At 32.5% G+C, this 18,915-nt stretch overlaps 1 protein-coding gene across 4 annotated transcripts in view; it reads left to right on the top strand.

Moving 5' to 3' along the window:
* The window catches only part of CCDC141 (coiled-coil domain containing 141), a 2,268,332-nt gene that overhangs the window by 838,990 nt on the left and 1,410,427 nt on the right, over positions 1 to 18,915 (top strand). For all 4 annotated transcript variants that reach the window (XM_044075309.1, XM_044075306.1, XM_044075307.1 and 1 more), the window contains one exon: positions 1,207 to 1,348. In XM_044075309.1, the coding sequence (XP_043931244.1) occupies positions 1,207 to 1,348 (142 nt within the window). The remainder of the gene's footprint in view (positions 1 to 1,206; positions 1,349 to 18,915) is intronic.

The following is an 18,915-nucleotide window of genomic DNA, read 5'->3' as shown; positions in this document are numbered from 1 at the left end:
GATCATGATCCATCTCTGTTTCCAATATTTGTCAGTTATTAAGCAGGTGTGACAAGGCAAAATGTGGACAAGGTGTTAGCAACAGCTGAATGGCTTTCTCATAGGAATTCTACTTGGTAAAATTCTAACACATTATCAATGCATGATATAAACATATTTCTGTCTGTCATTTCCAGCAATCCACATTGTATTATTAGTAAAACCAAATATCTTATTTTTGTATACATCTGATTAAAGTCATATACTGGACACCTGTATTGGTGTAACTAATTACCTAAATCGTGGACTAAGCTGAAAAAAATGTGTAGCTCCACTGTAACATAGTCTCCAGATTAGAAGGTAACTAAGCTGAAAAAAATGTGTAGCTCCACTGTAACACAGTCTCCAGATTAGAAGGTAACTTTTAATTAAAATGTTTGAAAAATGAGTACTATAATTAAAGAATAAAATAAATGAAGGTTGCCCTTTACAAACTGTTCCATAAACTTTTTGAATTATATAGCTTTGTCATTTGTTATGAATGTAATATTAAACATCAAATAAACATTTTTTTAAAAGCAGAAAAGCCTCTAGATGTCATTGCCACTTATTCAAAAATTTCACATATTGTTAGTAAAGCTGTTAGCCTGCACATCCTTTTAGATGTTAAAATCAGAAAGCTACAGATAAATTTGTGTTTTAATAGAGTTTATAGATCTGCAAATATACTTCATTCTCAACTAAGTATTTTTAAAATCAGAATGTCAACCAATGTGAGGTTGGTCAAGGAAGTTCTAGATATTTTCAGCAGTCTTGAGAAGTGTCATGAAATATGTTAACATAGAGATGTATTTCTGTCACTGAATAAGTTTAAATGGAAAAAATAACAGGCCACTGCATATGTTTGTTTAGAAGTCTGTGATGAAAGTAATGCACAGTAAGTCAGATAAATACTTGAAGCTGCAGTTAAATTAAATGTCTAGGAGCTACTCTTGTTGAATGTACTGTGCAAAACTTTTGCGTTTGATTGTTGTATAGTGAGTTATTGTTTTTATTTCATGGGAAAGTCATCTTTTTCTGTGGCTTGAAGAAACTTAGAATAGTAAAGACTGAACTGATTACCCGTAATATGTTCCTTGCCTGAGATGTGAGAACATGACCCACTATGGGCAGATTTCTAGTATTATAAAGAAAATATGTAAACATTTGATACATACTTCTTTTCAGATTTCATCCGAAAGGAATCCAGGAAATGATTGGCTACATACAGAAAAGGGTGGATCAGCTTAACAGCCACTATAATGCCCATCATGAACTTGCTATGAGGAAGCAGCAGCTGCTGTCCTCATTTGATGACCAAGCTGACAAGGTAAATAATTTAACTTTCAGGTGTATATTCATTGTGTTCTGCTGAATAACAGATTTATCCAAAGATAATTACCAGCTTTACATTATTCTGCAAAGTGTATTCATATCTTTTATTGCCAGTCTCAAAGAAAATGGTCCCGTAGAGAAGGAAAATTTACAAATTTCTTAAATGTATTTCTGCACAATCAGTTTTTGGTATCCTTGATTGAAGCAATTATAATGTGAGCACTTTAGTAATCCTTTTCTGTCACCTGAAGATTAAGCATGGTCATTTTTAAATTAACATTTATTAAACAAAACAAAATTTTATTTTGAAATCTACCAGGTGATATTGTTTTCACACATGCAAGTCAAACGGTAACAATTAAATCAAATGGTAGGCATTACGTGTTGTATCCTAAGTGAAAAACCCCGCAAGTTACGGCAGTTACTTTCCATACTAAATTATGTCTCCTAGTAATATAAACAAACTCTAGATAAAAATCCCCTTTCTTCACTGTCATTATCTTACCGTTTATTTGTTTTTTTTTTCCTGCTAGAAGGTACATGTACAGAGTGTCACGGTGGAAACTTGTCAATGTACTGAATTATTTTTTCAGTTAGATGAATGAGTTGATGTAATTTGATGGCATAATCAGGGACTCTTGACTCGAGCAAAATGGATAACTTAGTAAACAAAACATTTTTATCAATCTCAGTTAAATATACCTGAATGTAATAGTCTTAAAAATCTCAATTAAAAATGTCTGACTGTAATAGTTTTAAAAAGTTTGTGCTTCTTGTTTGAGAAAGGGTGCTATTTTAACAGGGGAGCTGATTGGAGTAATCATTTGCTGGCTAAAGAATTACAATGGCAACTTTTATTGAACTCCACAACCACTCTTGAATTAATAAGAAGGTCTCTGTTTCAAATTTGTTACTTAAGGGCTAAATCGTAAATGTTTTGTTTGTTGCCAGAACTGCTTTTGATAATACAAATAAAAGCCTTAGCCATCTTCATACAGATCTTGTTACATTAGGAGAATTGTGTCAGAGAGTAAATACTGTTGGTCACATCTTCATTCTTTAAAATTTCTGGTTGATTTATATCCTATTATCTGTTATTCCACCATACAGAAGCTTACATTTTCTAGCCTATTTTTTTCCTGAACCGGAAAATAGAATGAAAGCAAGCACACAAAACGAAAACCAATGTCCAAGCTTGCTAGGAGAATCCAAATGAAGGTCAGAAACCAAAAAAAATCCTTTTATTCGAACACCAGATCGAACATAGTAAACTGAGAAACACGGTCCTCAGCAAAAGTTTAAAACACTCTTACAGTACATTAACGCCACAACAGTACATACGTTTTCGACCCAAAAACAATGTCTTCATCAGAAAGTATAAAATATACAATATCTCTGACTAAGGTGCCCTTATATATCTATTCAGTTGAACAATTAGATTAATTAAGCAATAGTAACAGCGATAAAATTCAAATAAAATCATAAGTACAATTAAAACAACTCAAACTGTTTATAACATTTAAAACCATATTAATTCAACTCCTATTGCTAAAATTGTTAAAAACTAAAATACTTTAATGAATAGAGTTGTAGAAAATATGAATACATATTGCTGACGAAATTGAACAAGTGTATTGCCAGAACCACTGCAATGGTATTGCAAAGTAATACAACACTGCCACCCTGTGGCAATTGGAAATAACATCACAGTTTTGCTGCTCTTAGCTTGAGAACAGAGGAAATAGATAACATTTCGTTTAGACCAGGAGGTTTTGTAGATTCTAAAACTATCTGCCAAAACAATTCCCTATACTCCAATTTAGCTTCCCACACTCCACCCCTTATTTCTTTAGGTACAATTTCCAAAACAAAAAAGAAAAGTGAAGCTTGGGGACAATTCAAAGTATGTCTATACAACGCATTTTTACTGTTTTGTCTTCTAATTTCATAAAAATGTTCATAAATACGATTCTTCAATTTTCTCTCAGTTTTCCCCACATAAAAGGAGCTACATTGGTTACACATAGCAATGTAAACTACTCCTTGGTTATTACAATTGGAAAAACTCTCGCTAATAATATTCCCATCCCTTGCTGGAATAAAAATATTTGTTTTGTTAGCTAAGTAAGAGCATTGCGAACAAGCTCCACATTTGAAAATACCTGGCCTCCGTAAAAACCCCTTTGATTTGCTAAATGCACTGAACTCAAATAATTGCTTAAAATTCAGATCCTTTCGATAAGTAAATTTCAAAGGCTTATTTTTGAATACCTCTAAATCAGAAATTTCAACAAACCTGTTCCATTCTCTTGTAATAACCTCTTTTATAACAACCGAATCCCCTGAATAGTCCAAAATAAGTGCTTCCTCAAAATTATCCACTCTGTTGTTCAATGGGACTAAATCACAAGAACCTAGAGAATTCTTTTTTAAAATGGGAGCGAATCTATCTTTTCTCCCTTCGACTACCACATCCAACATTTCTTGTAATAATTCTTGGGGGTATCCTCATTCCCTAAACATTTCTAAAACCTTATTACTTTCAATAGTAAAATCGTGGTCGTTTGATGTCATTCTACTGACCCGTACTAATTGTCCTTTGACCAGGTTCTTTTTCTGAAAAAAGGGATGACCACTTTTGAAGTGGAGATAGGAATTGGAGAATGTTGGCTTACGGTAAATATTTGATGAAACTCCTTCCATAGTTTTGATAAGGAAAATGTCCAAATATGTAAGAACCTGCGAATTATAACTATACGTAAAATCTAAAAAAGTAGTGGAACCTTTTATATATTCCAAAAATTAAAAAAAACTTCTCCTGGGAATCTGTCCAAAAATAACTATATCATCTAAAAATCTTTTGTATAGACACCAACAGGTAGAAAAAGAACTCTGTAAAACATATAGTTCCTCCCACCTAGATAAAACAATATTCGCATAAGTGGGGGCACACTTGGCGCCCATAGCCACTCCCTTAGTTTGTTTAAAAAATTCCCCTTGAAAAAACATAAAATTGTTATTGAGTATAGTTTCCCTAAATAGTAAACAATTCCTAAAATTGTCCTAGGAGAATAATTTACTGTCCCTCATACTTTCTTCTAACCATCGGAGGCCAATATCATGAGGAATACACCCAAAAAGATCGACTACACCCAAGGTAACAAACACTACATTGGGTGAAAAAAGATGGGATTCAACACACCTGAGAAAATCCCATGAATCTTTTAAAGTAGTGACCACCATGTAAGAAAGTTTTTTTAATTTTTCATCTACATATTTCGCCAATGGTGTAGTGGCTGAACCCTCTGAAGAAACAATAACCCGCAAGGGGGCATCCATCGGATCCTTGTGGACCTTTGGTATGCCAAAGACTGAAGGAACTCTAGGATGTAAATTAATCAAAAAGTGAAGAAGCTCATTAGAAACAGAACCTTCTAAAAATAGGTCGTTAAGCAATAAATTAGTTTGGAATTAGCTAAATTCACTTCATTGATAGATGCTTTGAATGTTTGTCAATGTCATAAAGCAGATCCTTCATCTTTGATTCATATGTTATGAAGTCCATAAGCACCATCCCACCACCTTTGTCAGGTTGCATAATTCTAATATTACTAATACTCCTGAGTTTGTTTAACACCCTTCTTTCTTCATGTGTTAAATTAGAAAAAAATCCTGTGCTGAGCCACTGTATTTCTAATTTCTCTTTCTAAGACATTTTCAAGATTTTTCAATTGAGAATGTAATGGTGGGTTAAAAACACTCTTTTTCTTTAAAGAATTGGCACATTGGAGATCTGTGTTTGTTTCATGAAAAATTAAGGCCAAGTTCTTTTTCCTTAAAAATAACTTTAAATCCACAATTAACCTGGGTATACTAGCTTTTCTTAATGGGATAAATTTGAAACCTTTGGAAAACAATTCAAAATGTTCCACATTCACACTCAAATTACTATAGCTGAAAATTTTATAACCATTAAATTCAAAAGTATAGCCTTGTTGGACAATCTGTGAATTCCTGTCCAAATTTCTCACTTGCGGTTCCATCTGCAGTTGTAAGTTTGGTATTGGACAGGATTCTGATTGCGAATCCTGTCCGATCTCCTTAAAGGGGGTGGGGGGGGGGTCTAAGGGAAAACTTTCCTGGTTATCATAAAACACCTCTTGTCTATCTTGTTCAGACACCTGTGAAACAGATTCAAATCTTGTCTGGTTCCTCTTAAAACCTTGGTTAAACGTGTGATAAAATGACTTGGGTGGTGGATAAGCCTTACCATCCCTATAGTCTCTTAAATCCCTTTCCAATTTTGCATGTTTCCTCTTCATATTGTTACTACATCTTGTCTCTATATCAGAAAAAATATCAAAATATAATTTTTCTCATATTCAATCATAAAAATAAGATCATTAATAATGTTAGTATTAATTTGTTCTATTTGTTCAACAATAGACACCCTGACTCGTTCATTTTCTTTAAGGATGGCACCCACAACTTCCAAACCACATTTGTCATAAATTTTAATTAAATCAGAATAAAATTCTGATCCATGAACAACATTGTTTGGGAATTTAACAATTCTTAACCCCTTGGGCACGATTTGTTTTTCTAAACATTCCCTGAGGAATGTACAATCACACCCAAGACATTTATATTTTTCCAGAAAAAAATATAAATCATCTAAATTCTCTCTATAAGTCTTAACACCACATTCTTTCTGTTGATTAGCATTAGAAAGTCCATTGAGAGAAAAGTTTTTATCTAAAAACGCTTTGACATCACTTCCAGAAGTAACTGAAGAAAAGTCACCTTGATTTCCATGCGAATCACCAAACTGCACACTAGTTTGCGCTCCCAAAGCATTTTCACAGACCGTCGAAGCCGTGGATCGTAATAAACGGGGAAAATCCAAAAAATCATCGTTTGTGCATGATTTATGCCCCTTAGAGCCATCCAGTACTTGAAGAGTTGGCAGCTGAACCGTGGACTGCTTGTTCCGGGAAGGTTGCGGTGGTTGCTGAGCACTATTGAAACCAGAAACAAGCTCTACAATGGAAGTACAGGCTGGTGTCAACAATTCAACCAGCTGAGATAGCTGTCCAATCACTTTCCGTAGTTCACCCTTCTCGTTATAATTGGGTGATTCAAGTTCGGTTTCACCCTCTGCATTCCCCGCCATCGCAAAACAACCAAAACTGGAAAATAGGATGAAAGCAAACACACAAAATGAAAACTAATGCCCAAGCTTGCCAGGAGAATCCAAATGAAGGTCAGAAACCAAAAAAAATCCTTTTATTCGAACACCAGATCGAACACAGTAAACAGAGAAACACGGTCCTCAGCAAAAGTTTAAAACACTCTGACAGTACATTAACGCCACAACAGTACATACGTTTTCGACCCAAAACAATGTCTTCATCAGAAAGTATAAAATGTAAAATATCTCTGACTAAGGTGCCCTTAAATATCTAATCAGTTGAACAATTAGATTAATTAACCAATAGTAACAGCGATAAAATTCAAATAAAATCATAAGTACAATTAAAACAACTCAAATTGTTTATAACATTTAAAACCATATTAATTCAACTCCTATTGCTAAAATTGTTAAAAATTAAAATACTTTAATGAATAGAGTTGTAAAAAATATGAATAAATATTGCTGACGAAATCAAATAAATAAAGTTAAATTGAACAACTGTATTGCCAGAACCACTGCAATGGTATTGCAAAATAATACAACACTGCCACCCTGTGGCAATTGGAAATAACATCACAGTTTTGCTGCTCTTAGCTTGAGAACAGAGGAAATAGATAACATTTCGTTTAAACCAGGAGGTTTTGTAGATTCTAAAAATATCTGCCAAAACTATTCCCTATACTCCAATTTAGCTTCCCACATTCCACCCCTTATTTCTTTAGGTACAATTTCCAAAACAAAAAAGAAAAGTGAAGCTTGGGGACAATTCAAAGTATGTCTATACAATGCATTTTTACTGTTTTGTCTTCTAATTTCTTAAAAATGTTCATAAATACGATTCTTCAATTTTCTCTCAGTTTTCCCCACATAAAAGGAGCTACATTGGTTACACATAGCAATGTAAACTACTCCTTGGGTATTACAACTGGAAAAACTGTCGCTAATAATATTCCTATCCCTTGCTGGAATAAAAATATTTGTTTTGTTAGCTAAGTAAGAACATTGCGAACAAGCTCCACATTTGAAAGTACCTGGCTTCCGTAAAAACCCCTTTGATTTGCTAAATGCACTGAACTCAAATAATTGCTTAAAATTCAGATCCTTTCGATAAGTAAATTTCAAAGGTTTATTTTTGAATACCTCTAAATCAAAAATTTCAACAAACCTGTTCCATTCTCTTGTAATAACCTCTTTTATAACAACCGAATCCCCTGAATAGTCCAAAATAAATGCTTCCTCAAAATTATCCACTCTGTTGTTCAATGGGACTAAATCACAAGAACCTAGAGAATTCTTTTTTAAAATGGGAGCGAATCTATCTTTTCTCCCTTTGACTACCACATCCAACATTTCTTGTAATAATTCTTGGGGGTATCCTCGTTCCCTAAACATTTCTAAAACCTTATTACTTTCAATAGTAAGATCATGGTTGTTAGATGTCATTCTACTGACCCCTACTAATTGTCCTTTAACCAGGTTCTTTTTCTGAAAAAAGGGATGACCACTTTTGAAGTGGAGATAGGAATTGGAGAATGTTGGCTTACGGTAAATATTTGATGAAAATCCTTCCATAGTTTTGATAAGGGACATGTCCAAATATGTAAGAACCTGAAAATGATAACTATACGTAAAATCTAAAAAAGTAGTGGAACCTTTTATATATTCCAAAAATTCAAAAAACTTCTCCTGGGAATCTGTCCAAAAATAACTATATCATCTAAAAACCTTTTGTATAGACACCAACAGGTAGAAAAAGGACTCTGTAAAACATATAGTTCCTCCCACCTAGATAAAACAATATTCGCATAAGTGGGGGCACACTTGGTGCTCATAGCCACTCCCTTAGTTTGTTTAAAAAATTCCCCTTGAAAAAACATAAAATTGTTATTGAGAATAGTTTCCATAAATAGTAAACAATTCCTAAAATCATCCTGGGAGAATAATTTACTGTCCCTCATAATTTCTTCTAACCATCGGAGGCCAATATTATGAGGAATACACCCAAAAAATGGACTACATCCAAGGTAACAAACACTACATTGGGTGAAAAAAGATGGGATTCAACACACCTGAGAAAATCCCATGAATCTTTTAAAGTAGTGACCACCATGTAAGAAAGTTTTTTTAATTTTTCATCTACATATTTCGCCAATGGTGTAGTGGCTGAACCCTCTGAAGAAACAATAACCCGCAAGGGGGCATCCATCGGATCCTTGTGGACCTTTGGTATGCCAAAGACTGAAGGAACTCTAGGATGTAAATTAATCAAAAAGTGAAGAAGCTCATTAGAAATAGAACCTTCCAAAAATAGGTCATTAAGCAATAAATTAATTTTGGAATGAGCTAAATTCACTTCATTGATAGATGCTTTGGAATATTTGTCTATGTCATAAAGCAGATCCTTCATCTTTGATTCATATGTTATGAAGTCCATAAGCGAATAAAAGGATTTTTTTTTGGTTTCTGACCTTCATTTGGATTCTCCTGGCAAGCTATTTTTTTCCTGGAAGAGTCATCAGTCACTTGCTTCTTTTGAAACATTGCCTGCTGGAATCACTTTCCTTTACTAGACCTGATGTCGAAGTATGACTTTCTTATAACAATTCAGCATGAAAATCTAAAGTTAATCGATATTGTTTTAACTTGCCGTTTGTTTCATGCAAATATTTACTTTGGATCTTATTTTCATTCTTCAGATGCTTACACTTAGCAGTTAGCTTGAGGCTAAGATGACACTCTTCATCCATCTTGCAGTGAAACTTTTTCTTTTCTTCCTGAAGCATGCTAACAAAGCTTTTATTCTTTTTGCACTTTTTGTTCCAGCTCTTAGATATGTTGACTTAATATATTTAAGTCACTGCTATTACAGCTATGCATTTCTTTACATATAGCCTTTTGAGTTCCTTACTGGTAAGTGCCAACTGCTTACTTTGATTTATATTTTTTTTCAATGGGTTGAGTCCCTTCATTGTTGTGAGCAAGAGTTTGTGTATAGCTCTTGACTTTGTTCTCGGTCTCTTGGAGATGTGCCTTTAGTAACACACCCTCAACTTACACATCCTGACACTTTACTTTTAGATTAAGCATCGTTAACCATTTGCAGCTCCTGTCACAATTTTTCCTTCTTAACCTGTAAAAATACAGTTTCAACTTTGATAAGAAACATACTTCCATTTTGTTTCAAGTTTCAGTACTAGGTCACTTTGCTCTTTTTTGCAGTTTATACATTGATTTGCCTAAACTTTGATTATGGTCTAGTTCTTTTTTGCTTGTGAGGTCACTTGGCTTAGTACTTTCAAGTTTATTACCATTTTGCTGTCCCAGCTTGTACAGAAAGTTGAAATACTCTTGGATAAATCAGCATTTATTCATTTTGTAATGACTTCTGTTTCACTGTCCAAAGTCTGCTGACCATTGTTTAAAAGTCACTGTCAAATAATTTTTTTATGTTAAGAAACTATCAGTTTGAACTTTGCTATGGGTTCTTCCTGTTTAGCGATAGTGCCCACTGGCTATCTTTGCATTTATATACTCTTAAGTAAGGTTTCATGTCACACAGTAGTACTCTTGAGTACAAAACACCTAGTTGTTCCTGCATATCTGATATATTGTGATGCAATACACTGTCATTGTGCTACATCACAGCATTGTTTGAACCCTAACTTATTTGGTAAGTGCCATTTTCTTTGCAGACCCATGTAGATGCAACTCAGCAGAGTTTAACACCTGTCCAACTTCTGTAATAGCAACAGCTCTTTTACCTCTCTTTTTTCAGTATAGGCAGTTTGCAATGACACAGCTAGTTTCATCTGGTTTGTATACAGTTATATTCTAATGCTGTATGGTAATGAACCCCCTTCTTACTTTCACAGGGTTCAACTTTTAGAGGCAGAACCCTACACAAACTTTAGATTCACAAAATGCCACTGATCTTTGGGAAAGTAGTTTTTTTTCACACACACCATTTTTTTGTATCTAAAAATTATTTCAAGAAAGAATGTTTTTTCCATCCAAACCTTGACTTCCCAATAATTTTGGCTTACACACACACACACACACACACACACACACACACACACACACACACACACACACACACACACACACACACACACACACACAAAACTATGAGTAGAATATAGTTTCTACTAAACAGTGTATTTCAAGAACCTCAATTTTCTCCTCAGAAAGTAATAGAAAACAGGCATTTTAGATAGTTTGCACACAGGACAGTTGGACAGATCACTAATGTAAGAAATAATGCCTGGTTCATCTAATAGTATTTTACTGGTGCAACATACCATATTCTAATCTAGCAGCTCATTCAGATTCTACTCTGCAAAGTATGACGCTACTAGCTTTGCATTCAATAACTTGCTTTTCATTTGTTTTTACTGGCTTCCATTTGTTTGGGTTCCATCTTTCCACTGCGCAGTTCATTTAAATGACAAAAAACTCTTTTCTCATCTCTAGCTTTTTCTGAATTATCTGTCTTATTGGAGCCATCAGGTTGGTTACACTACTACATTCTGAATCTGAATTGTTCATCTCCCATCATACGTTTTGCTACTTTGCACATTTGTTTATTAATCACCTTCTCAAATAATTTTATGCAGTGTGGCAGGAGTTTGACACGTGTACTGCCCACAGTTGTGCATGTCCCTTTTTTCTTGTAAACTGGCACTAGAATATTTATTCTTCAGTCATCTGGGATATGCCTTTCTCTCCATACTGCTATGAGTACCCTCTGGAGCCATTTACCCCAACTCAGCCAACATCTTCTTCATATCTGCCATGACCTCATCTGAGCCTACTGCTTTCCCTGACTTAATGTTCCTTAGACCTGTTCTTATTTCTACTTGGGTGAGCATTTCTTCCTCTTTTATTATAGTCTTTGTCTGGGGCAGTACAACTTCTGAGAGGTTTTCTTCATTCAGAATTTGCTGGAAGTGACGTGGCCAAGGATGAACACAGGATAGCAGCAGATTTCTTCAGCTCCACCAATTTCATTACACTGACAGGAATTAATTACTTAAAAAATTAATTTTTGAAGTAATTTTCTTTCTAAATACGTTTGTTTTATATAGTTCTTGAACTATATCTAAAAAAGAAAGGAAATCTTAACAATATTTCTGTCAGAAATCACTGTGGAAATTTTCCTGTCAGTTTATCAGTCTGAAATGAGTTCCAGTAAGACAAATTCTCAAGACTCCAGCATCAAGAAAGAACTTCAGTCTCTGATAATTATAATCCAGCAACTTACTGATAAAATGGATAAAATGGATACTAAAATAGACACCTTCATAGAAAAACTACAAAACAAATAGACCTGTTACATACAGACCTGCAACAACAGAAGAACCAGATGACAGGCATAGAAGAAGCTGTGAATGACATGGAAAATAGAATCCAAGAAGAGGAAATCAACATTGAGTTTCTGCTGAAACAAAATACACATTTACAAACAAAGCTGGATGACCTGGAAAATAGATCTAGGCGCAATAACATTAGGATTTTTGGACTGCCAGAAAATATTGAAGGTAACAATATTACTTCTTTTTTAACAAATTGGCTCCCTAAAACTTTAGACTTACCAGAAGCATTCTCTTTTGGTATCGAAAGAGCACATAGATCTATAGCTAATACTAACTCTAACAAAAAATGTCCTAGATCAGTTATAGTTAGATTTCTATCATCTTTTGATAAAGAGATGGTTCTTAAATCTGCTTGGGCTAAAGCTCCTGTTAAGATTAATGAGACAACTGTGCGTTTTGACAATGACTATTCTTCCATGGTAATAGCTAAAAGAAAAGTTTTTCTGCCACTAATAAGGGAGCTTAAAAGCACAGTTTAAAACATACCTTCTGTTTCCTGCCAAGCTTAAAATCTTCCTTCCTGATGGTCCTAAGGTTTTCGATGATTTAGACTCTGCTTTACTGTTTGTCAAAGAAAAAAGGATTTTGGATAAAATAGAAGAAATGGAATGGGCTAGTTCTTCATTAAAGAGATTGGCAACTGAAGCTTCGTGGAAGACTTCAGAGAAGAAGAAGAGACTAAAAACAAATGATTTGTTATATGTTTTTTTTTCTCTCTCATCATTTTAGTTCATTATTAATCTTTTGAATATAGTTCCTGCATTTCCAGAAAGCCACAAATATTTTGGAAAAGATTTAATCAAAGTTATTCTCTATGTGCAAAGAAATGTTTTGTTTCATAACCAGTCAAAATACCTGAAGATTTAATGGCAAGCTGTGATTCAATTTGTTTCTTTTTCTGAAAAGAAGTAAGGTTAGTAATTTGATACATTTTATCTTTACCTTTTTGCCTTCTCTTTTTATTATTTTCTTTGTTTAAACAATGACTTTCTATTTAGATTATGTAGTGGGTAAAGGGTGGGGGAGGGCAGGGAGAGAACAGTAATGAAAATATCATTAATAGAATAATAACATATTTATTCCTTGTAAAAGTTTTTATAAGTTCTTCAAATGCTATTTCTAATTATACTTTCTTGATTATACTGCTTATGCCTGTTTGTAAATAATCTGTTATGCTTTAACTAATAATAATCAGAACTAAATAAGAGTAAATAATATGTTTTATTTTTAACTCTATTAATATAAACAGTAAGTAACATTCCATTGTATATACTTCTTACAGCTTTCTCTTACATTTTTTATTTCTGCCTCACTCCCTTTTATTTTCTACTCTCTTTTCTTTTCTTTATTAATATATAGAAATGCTTTTTGATTGTGTGGGCACAGTGAATAATAGGATTTGTATGAAAATTGAGTTGGGAGAAGAATGTTGAGTTTTATTGCTTGTTGGTAATTTTGGGCTTAATTTCACTTACATAGAGGCTGTAATGATCTATGGAATACATTGTGAAGGTTTTGTCATGTTTAGATGCATTTACACTGCTAAATGAATGTTTGTCACTAGTTTTAATAAGTTTCCGCCAAAATGTTAAGAGAGACAATCTGAGATGTGGGCTGTCTCATGCACAGTGTTCATGAGTTACTTCAGAAGCTTCAGCTCACAGAATTCTCACAGAGAAACTGAAAGCAGTTAGTATAACCTTTGACATAGTTATCACACTGACACACCACAGATTCAGGAAAATACTCTATACATAAAATATGTCAGTTATAATGTTTTGTTTCATAACCAGTCAAAATATCTGAAGATTTAATGGCAAGCTGTGATTCAATTTGTTTCTCTTTCTGAAAAGAAGTAAGAGGCTGTAATGGTCTGTGGAATACATTGTGAAGGTTTTGTCATGTTTACATGCATTTACACTACTAAATGAATGTTTGTCACTAGTTTTTAATAAGTTTCCGCCAAAATGTTAAGAGAGACAATCTGAGATGTGGGCTGTCTCATGCACAGTGTCCATGAACTACTTCAAAAGCTTCAACTCACAGAATTCTCACAGAGAAACTGAAAGCAGTTAGTATAACCTTTGACATAGTTATCACACTGACACACCACAGATTCAGGAAAAATACTCTATTCATAAAATATGCCAGTTATAATGAGTCTAAATGATGTAGTTTCTTGTAGTAAGTGAATGTCTTATTTTAGAAGGCATAGAAAATGAAACATTTATTTAAATGTTTTTGAAAATCTACTTAACAGCAACATAATAATCTGTGTTAAAATTTGTGTTCCAAACATATACTTTACTATAACTCATTTAATTCATCTGATTGACAAGCATAAATAATCTTATAACTCTATTCTGGAAGAAATGTCATGTGATATATTTTAAAGCAGTAGGTTAGCATGATTGTAAAATCTGGTTACTAAAATGTGTTTGCTGTGCATTATTTTGTATAAAGCAGACAGATTTATTCTAGGGACAGCAAGTAGGATAGTGCTCAACAAAGACACAACTCAGTGAGATCAGATATATATATATATGTGTGTGTGTGTGTGTGTGTGTGTGTGTGTGTGTGTGTGTGTGTGTGTGTGTGTGTGTGTGTATGTGTGTGTGTGAGTGTGATGGCTTTTTTTTTTTATATAATAATGCAAGTGTTTCTGAGAATCTGCATAACTATCCAATATGATTTATAATAATTTCTATGAATACAATATTTTACTCTATTGACAAAATGAATGTTTGCCACAAGTTTTAATACGTTTCCCGCCAAAATGTTAAGAGAGACCATCTGGGATGTGGGCTGTCTCATGCACAGTGTCCATGAACTACTTCAAAAGCTTCAACTCACAGAATTCTCACAGAGAAACTGAAAGCAGTTAGTATAACCTCTGACCTAGTTATCATACTGACACACCACAGATTCAGGAAAAATACTCTTTTCATAAAATGTCAGTTATAATGAGTTTAAATGATGTAGTTTCTTGTAGTAAGTAAATGTCTTATTTTAGAAGGCATAGAAAATGAAACATTTATTTAAATGTTTTTGAAAATCTACTTAACAGCAGCATAATAATCTGTGTTAAAAACTTCTGTTCCAAACATATACTTTATTATAATTCATTTAATTCATCTGATTGACAAGCATAAACAATTTTATAATTCTATTCTGGAAGAAATGTCATGTGATATATTTTAAAGCAGTAGGTTAGCATGATTGTAAAATCTGGTTACTAAAATGTGTTTGCTGTGCATTATTTTCTATAAAGCAGACAGATTTATTCTAGGGACAGCAAGTAGGATAGTGCTCAACAAGGACATAACTCAGTGAGATCAGATATATATATATGTGTGTGTGTGTGTGTGTGTGTGTGTGTGTGTGTGTGTGTGTGTGTGTGTGTGTGTGTGTGTGTATGTGTGTGTGTATGTATGTGTGTGTGTGTCTGTGTGTATGTGTGTGATGGCTTTTTTTTTTTTTAATAATGCAAGTGTTTCTGAGAATTTGCATAACTATGCAATATGATTTATAATAATTTTTATGAATACAATATTTTACTCTATTGACAATAATGAGTTTAAGTAAATGCTCATATACAAACAATTCAAGATTTTTTGGAAGCTGTTAATAGTATTCACATGACAGAAAATAGATGCATCTTAATATATGTAATGTCTGAATCATATTAGCCAAAGTTTTTGATTTAAATGAATGTTAGAACCTAATTTTCTCTCCTCTTGATTTCTAACATCAAGATTATTTGAATGCTATTTGAATACAAGTGTTATATATTACATAGATCTATATAGTAGTATGAACAGTTTTTAAAAAAAAAAAAAAGGTTATTTTAGTTTATATGATGCTGTTTTACCAAATGTGTAGTTTTGTCTTGATAGATAATTGAATTGAAAACTGTTAACCTCAGTTAAATATAACTAGTATTAAATTGATAAGGTGGTAGCTGAGGTACTGCTGCTTAGGGTAGGGGGTTAACTTGAGTAGTAAATACTACTCTAAGTTGGAGTTTTCAACTCCAGGCTGGATGCAAGGTTTAATCCTTACATTATTTTCACTTGTTCATTGTTATATGTATATAGTTTTGACATCCACAATATATTTTGTATACTCATTGTCACTACAAACAAAATTGAATCCTATACAAAATCCCATAAGAGATTTAATAAATACAGCTATATTTAAAGGTACACCTAAAAGAGGAGATGTAACATTATTTATCTTGTTATTTGTTATTTCGATCATAAGATTCTTGAGTTTTAAAAATGCCAAATGACATCTTTAAAAGGAATTTCTTTAAACATTAATGGATTGAATAATCCGTGTAAAAGGGCAAGCCTAATAAGATACATTAATTTACACAAGGCCAATCTAGTCTTCCTACAAGAAACCCATCTCTTGAAAAAGATATTGATAAACTAGCCACTAATAAGTATACAGTATTGGTTAGTTCAGAGCACACTCAGAAAAAAGAGGAGTGGCTATTTTATGGAATAAAAGTATGCCCATTCCTAAAACCATTAAGTCTTTTCAGGATGACAAAGGAATGTTTTGTATGGTTACAATACAAATTAATGGGAAGACTTACACTTTAATTAATGTATATTGGATACCTGGAATTGGTATTAATACAGTGAAACATCATATTGATAAGATCATATCATTCTCTATAGGGGATATTATTTTAGCTGGTGATTTTAATTGTATACTACATGAAAGTGATACTACCACTATAAGGAAAAGAAGAATTACATCTAATGCAAAACATTTAAATGATTTTGCTAATTCTTATCATTTGAATGATATTAATAATCATATAGATTCAAAATCATTACCATACACCTTTTTTTCTAACAGATACAAAACTTATTCAAAAATAGATAGGGTCTTTATTTCTAACCAGATGGTAACAGATTTAATTAATTCCAAAATCATTTCATGTCCTATATCTGATCATAACTCAATTGTTTTTGAATTCATGATAAAAAATACTCATAATGTTCAGATCATAAGGATACCAGCATACTTAACTCAGCTAAAAGACTATAAAGAATATATACTTTCAGAAGTACAACATTTTCTAGACATAGATAATACTCCTGAAGTCTCCATTGTCTATGTTTGGGATGCCTTAAAATCATATCTATATGGACAAAGTATCAGATGGTATAATAATAAAAGGAAATCTTGGGATAAGGAATTGTTAGATATTCAAAGTAAATTAGACTCTTATAAACATAATAATAAAGAAAATATTATGGACAAGAAAGTTATTGAAGAAATAAACCAACTAAATGAGAAATACAAAGAAATTTTAACTCATAAAGTTAAAATAACTTTAGAGAAATACAAGTTTTTGTCTTATTCAATAAGCCCCAAATACTTACATAGACTTAAAAATAAAACAAAAAGATTGAATAAACAAAACCATATCAAAGAAATCTTTTCTCTAAGGAAAAAGAAGAATGTTTCTAGTATACCAGAAATACTGGATGAATTTAGAAATCACTTTCACAAGATTAACCATAACAACATTAACATGGAACCTAAAGATAAAATAAAGGAGTTTATAACCACAAACATGAATAAAAACCATAATAAACAACAGATTAAACTATTGGACAAGAGTATTTCATATACAGAAGTTATTACACAGATAAATAAGCTTAAATCAAACAAAGCACCGGGTAATGATGGTATTATACCAGAGATATATAAAATCCTTTCTAAAACTACATATTCATTAATACATAAGGTTTTTATTTTGGCCCAAACTGAGTTAATAACCCCCCATCTTGGCAATATACATTTATTTCACCAATTTTAAAACCTAATAAAGATCCAACTAGATGTTCTTCATATCGACCCATCTCATTACTTAATGTTGATTATAAAATGTTTATGAGTATTTTTGCTGATAGATTGAAGACAATCATCCCCGGCATTATAGATATAGATCAGACGGGCTTCATTGTAAATAGAAATACTTTTGATAATATAAGAAGAACTTTAACATTAATTGATTTTGCAAATAGGAAAAAGAAAGATTTAACACTTATTAGTCTTGATATAGGTTCAGCATTTGATTCAGTAAGTTGGGACTATCTGTTTACCTTACTGAAATGCACAAACTTCTCTGATGCATTTGTAAATTTAATTGAGCATTTATACAAAGGAACGCTGGCTTATATTAAGGTAGGAACATATGTTTCACAAAAATACCCATTCTTAAAGGTACAAAGCAAGGATGTCCACTTTCTCCACTATTATTCACTTTAGTAATGGAGCCTTGGGCTAATTTGATTAGAAACAGTACTGACATAGAGGGTTTTGAAATAGACGAAAATACAACATCAAAAATTCAACTTTTTGCAGATGATGTTCTAATTACATCAGCAGGATCTAATTCTTCTATGCAGTCTTTATTTGATAAAATTATGAATTTTAAAAGTATTTCTGGTTTAATATTCAATGAAGAAAAAACTAAAATACTACCTATATATACACGAAAAATTATTCTCATTAGTGATTTTACTAAATATGTACCCACTTCAGGTCAGATAACTTATTTAGGTATAATACTATCTAAAGATATTAAATCTATTATATATAATAACTATAATACCTGTTTTCTTAATATACAAAATCTTTTTAATACCTGGAATAATATGTTTTTTACTATGGAGGAGAGACTTACAATTATTAAAATGATAATATTCCCCAAGATTTTATACTTAATACAATCAATAATACTTTCACCTACAAAAATAATTATCAAGAAACTGAATACACTAATGTTAAATTTCTTATGGGCACCTAATAGACCTAGGATTGCATTAAAGAAACATACTAATAGCTGGTCTCAAGGGGTATTTCTTTTCCAGACTTTAATTTATATATTATCTCTTCTATTATAAAAGTTATTACTTTATTAATAGATCAGTCATATATCGCAAAATGGAAAGATTATTGGGAGCT

Source organism: Protopterus annectens, chromosome 6.part0, assembly GCF_019279795.1.
Source record: "Protopterus annectens isolate FY-2018-M chromosome 6.part0, PAN1.0, whole genome shotgun sequence".
NCBI classification, from domain to species: domain Eukaryota; kingdom Metazoa; phylum Chordata; order Ceratodontiformes; family Protopteridae; genus Protopterus; species Protopterus annectens.
This window is presented reverse-complemented; position numbering and strand designations above follow the sequence as displayed.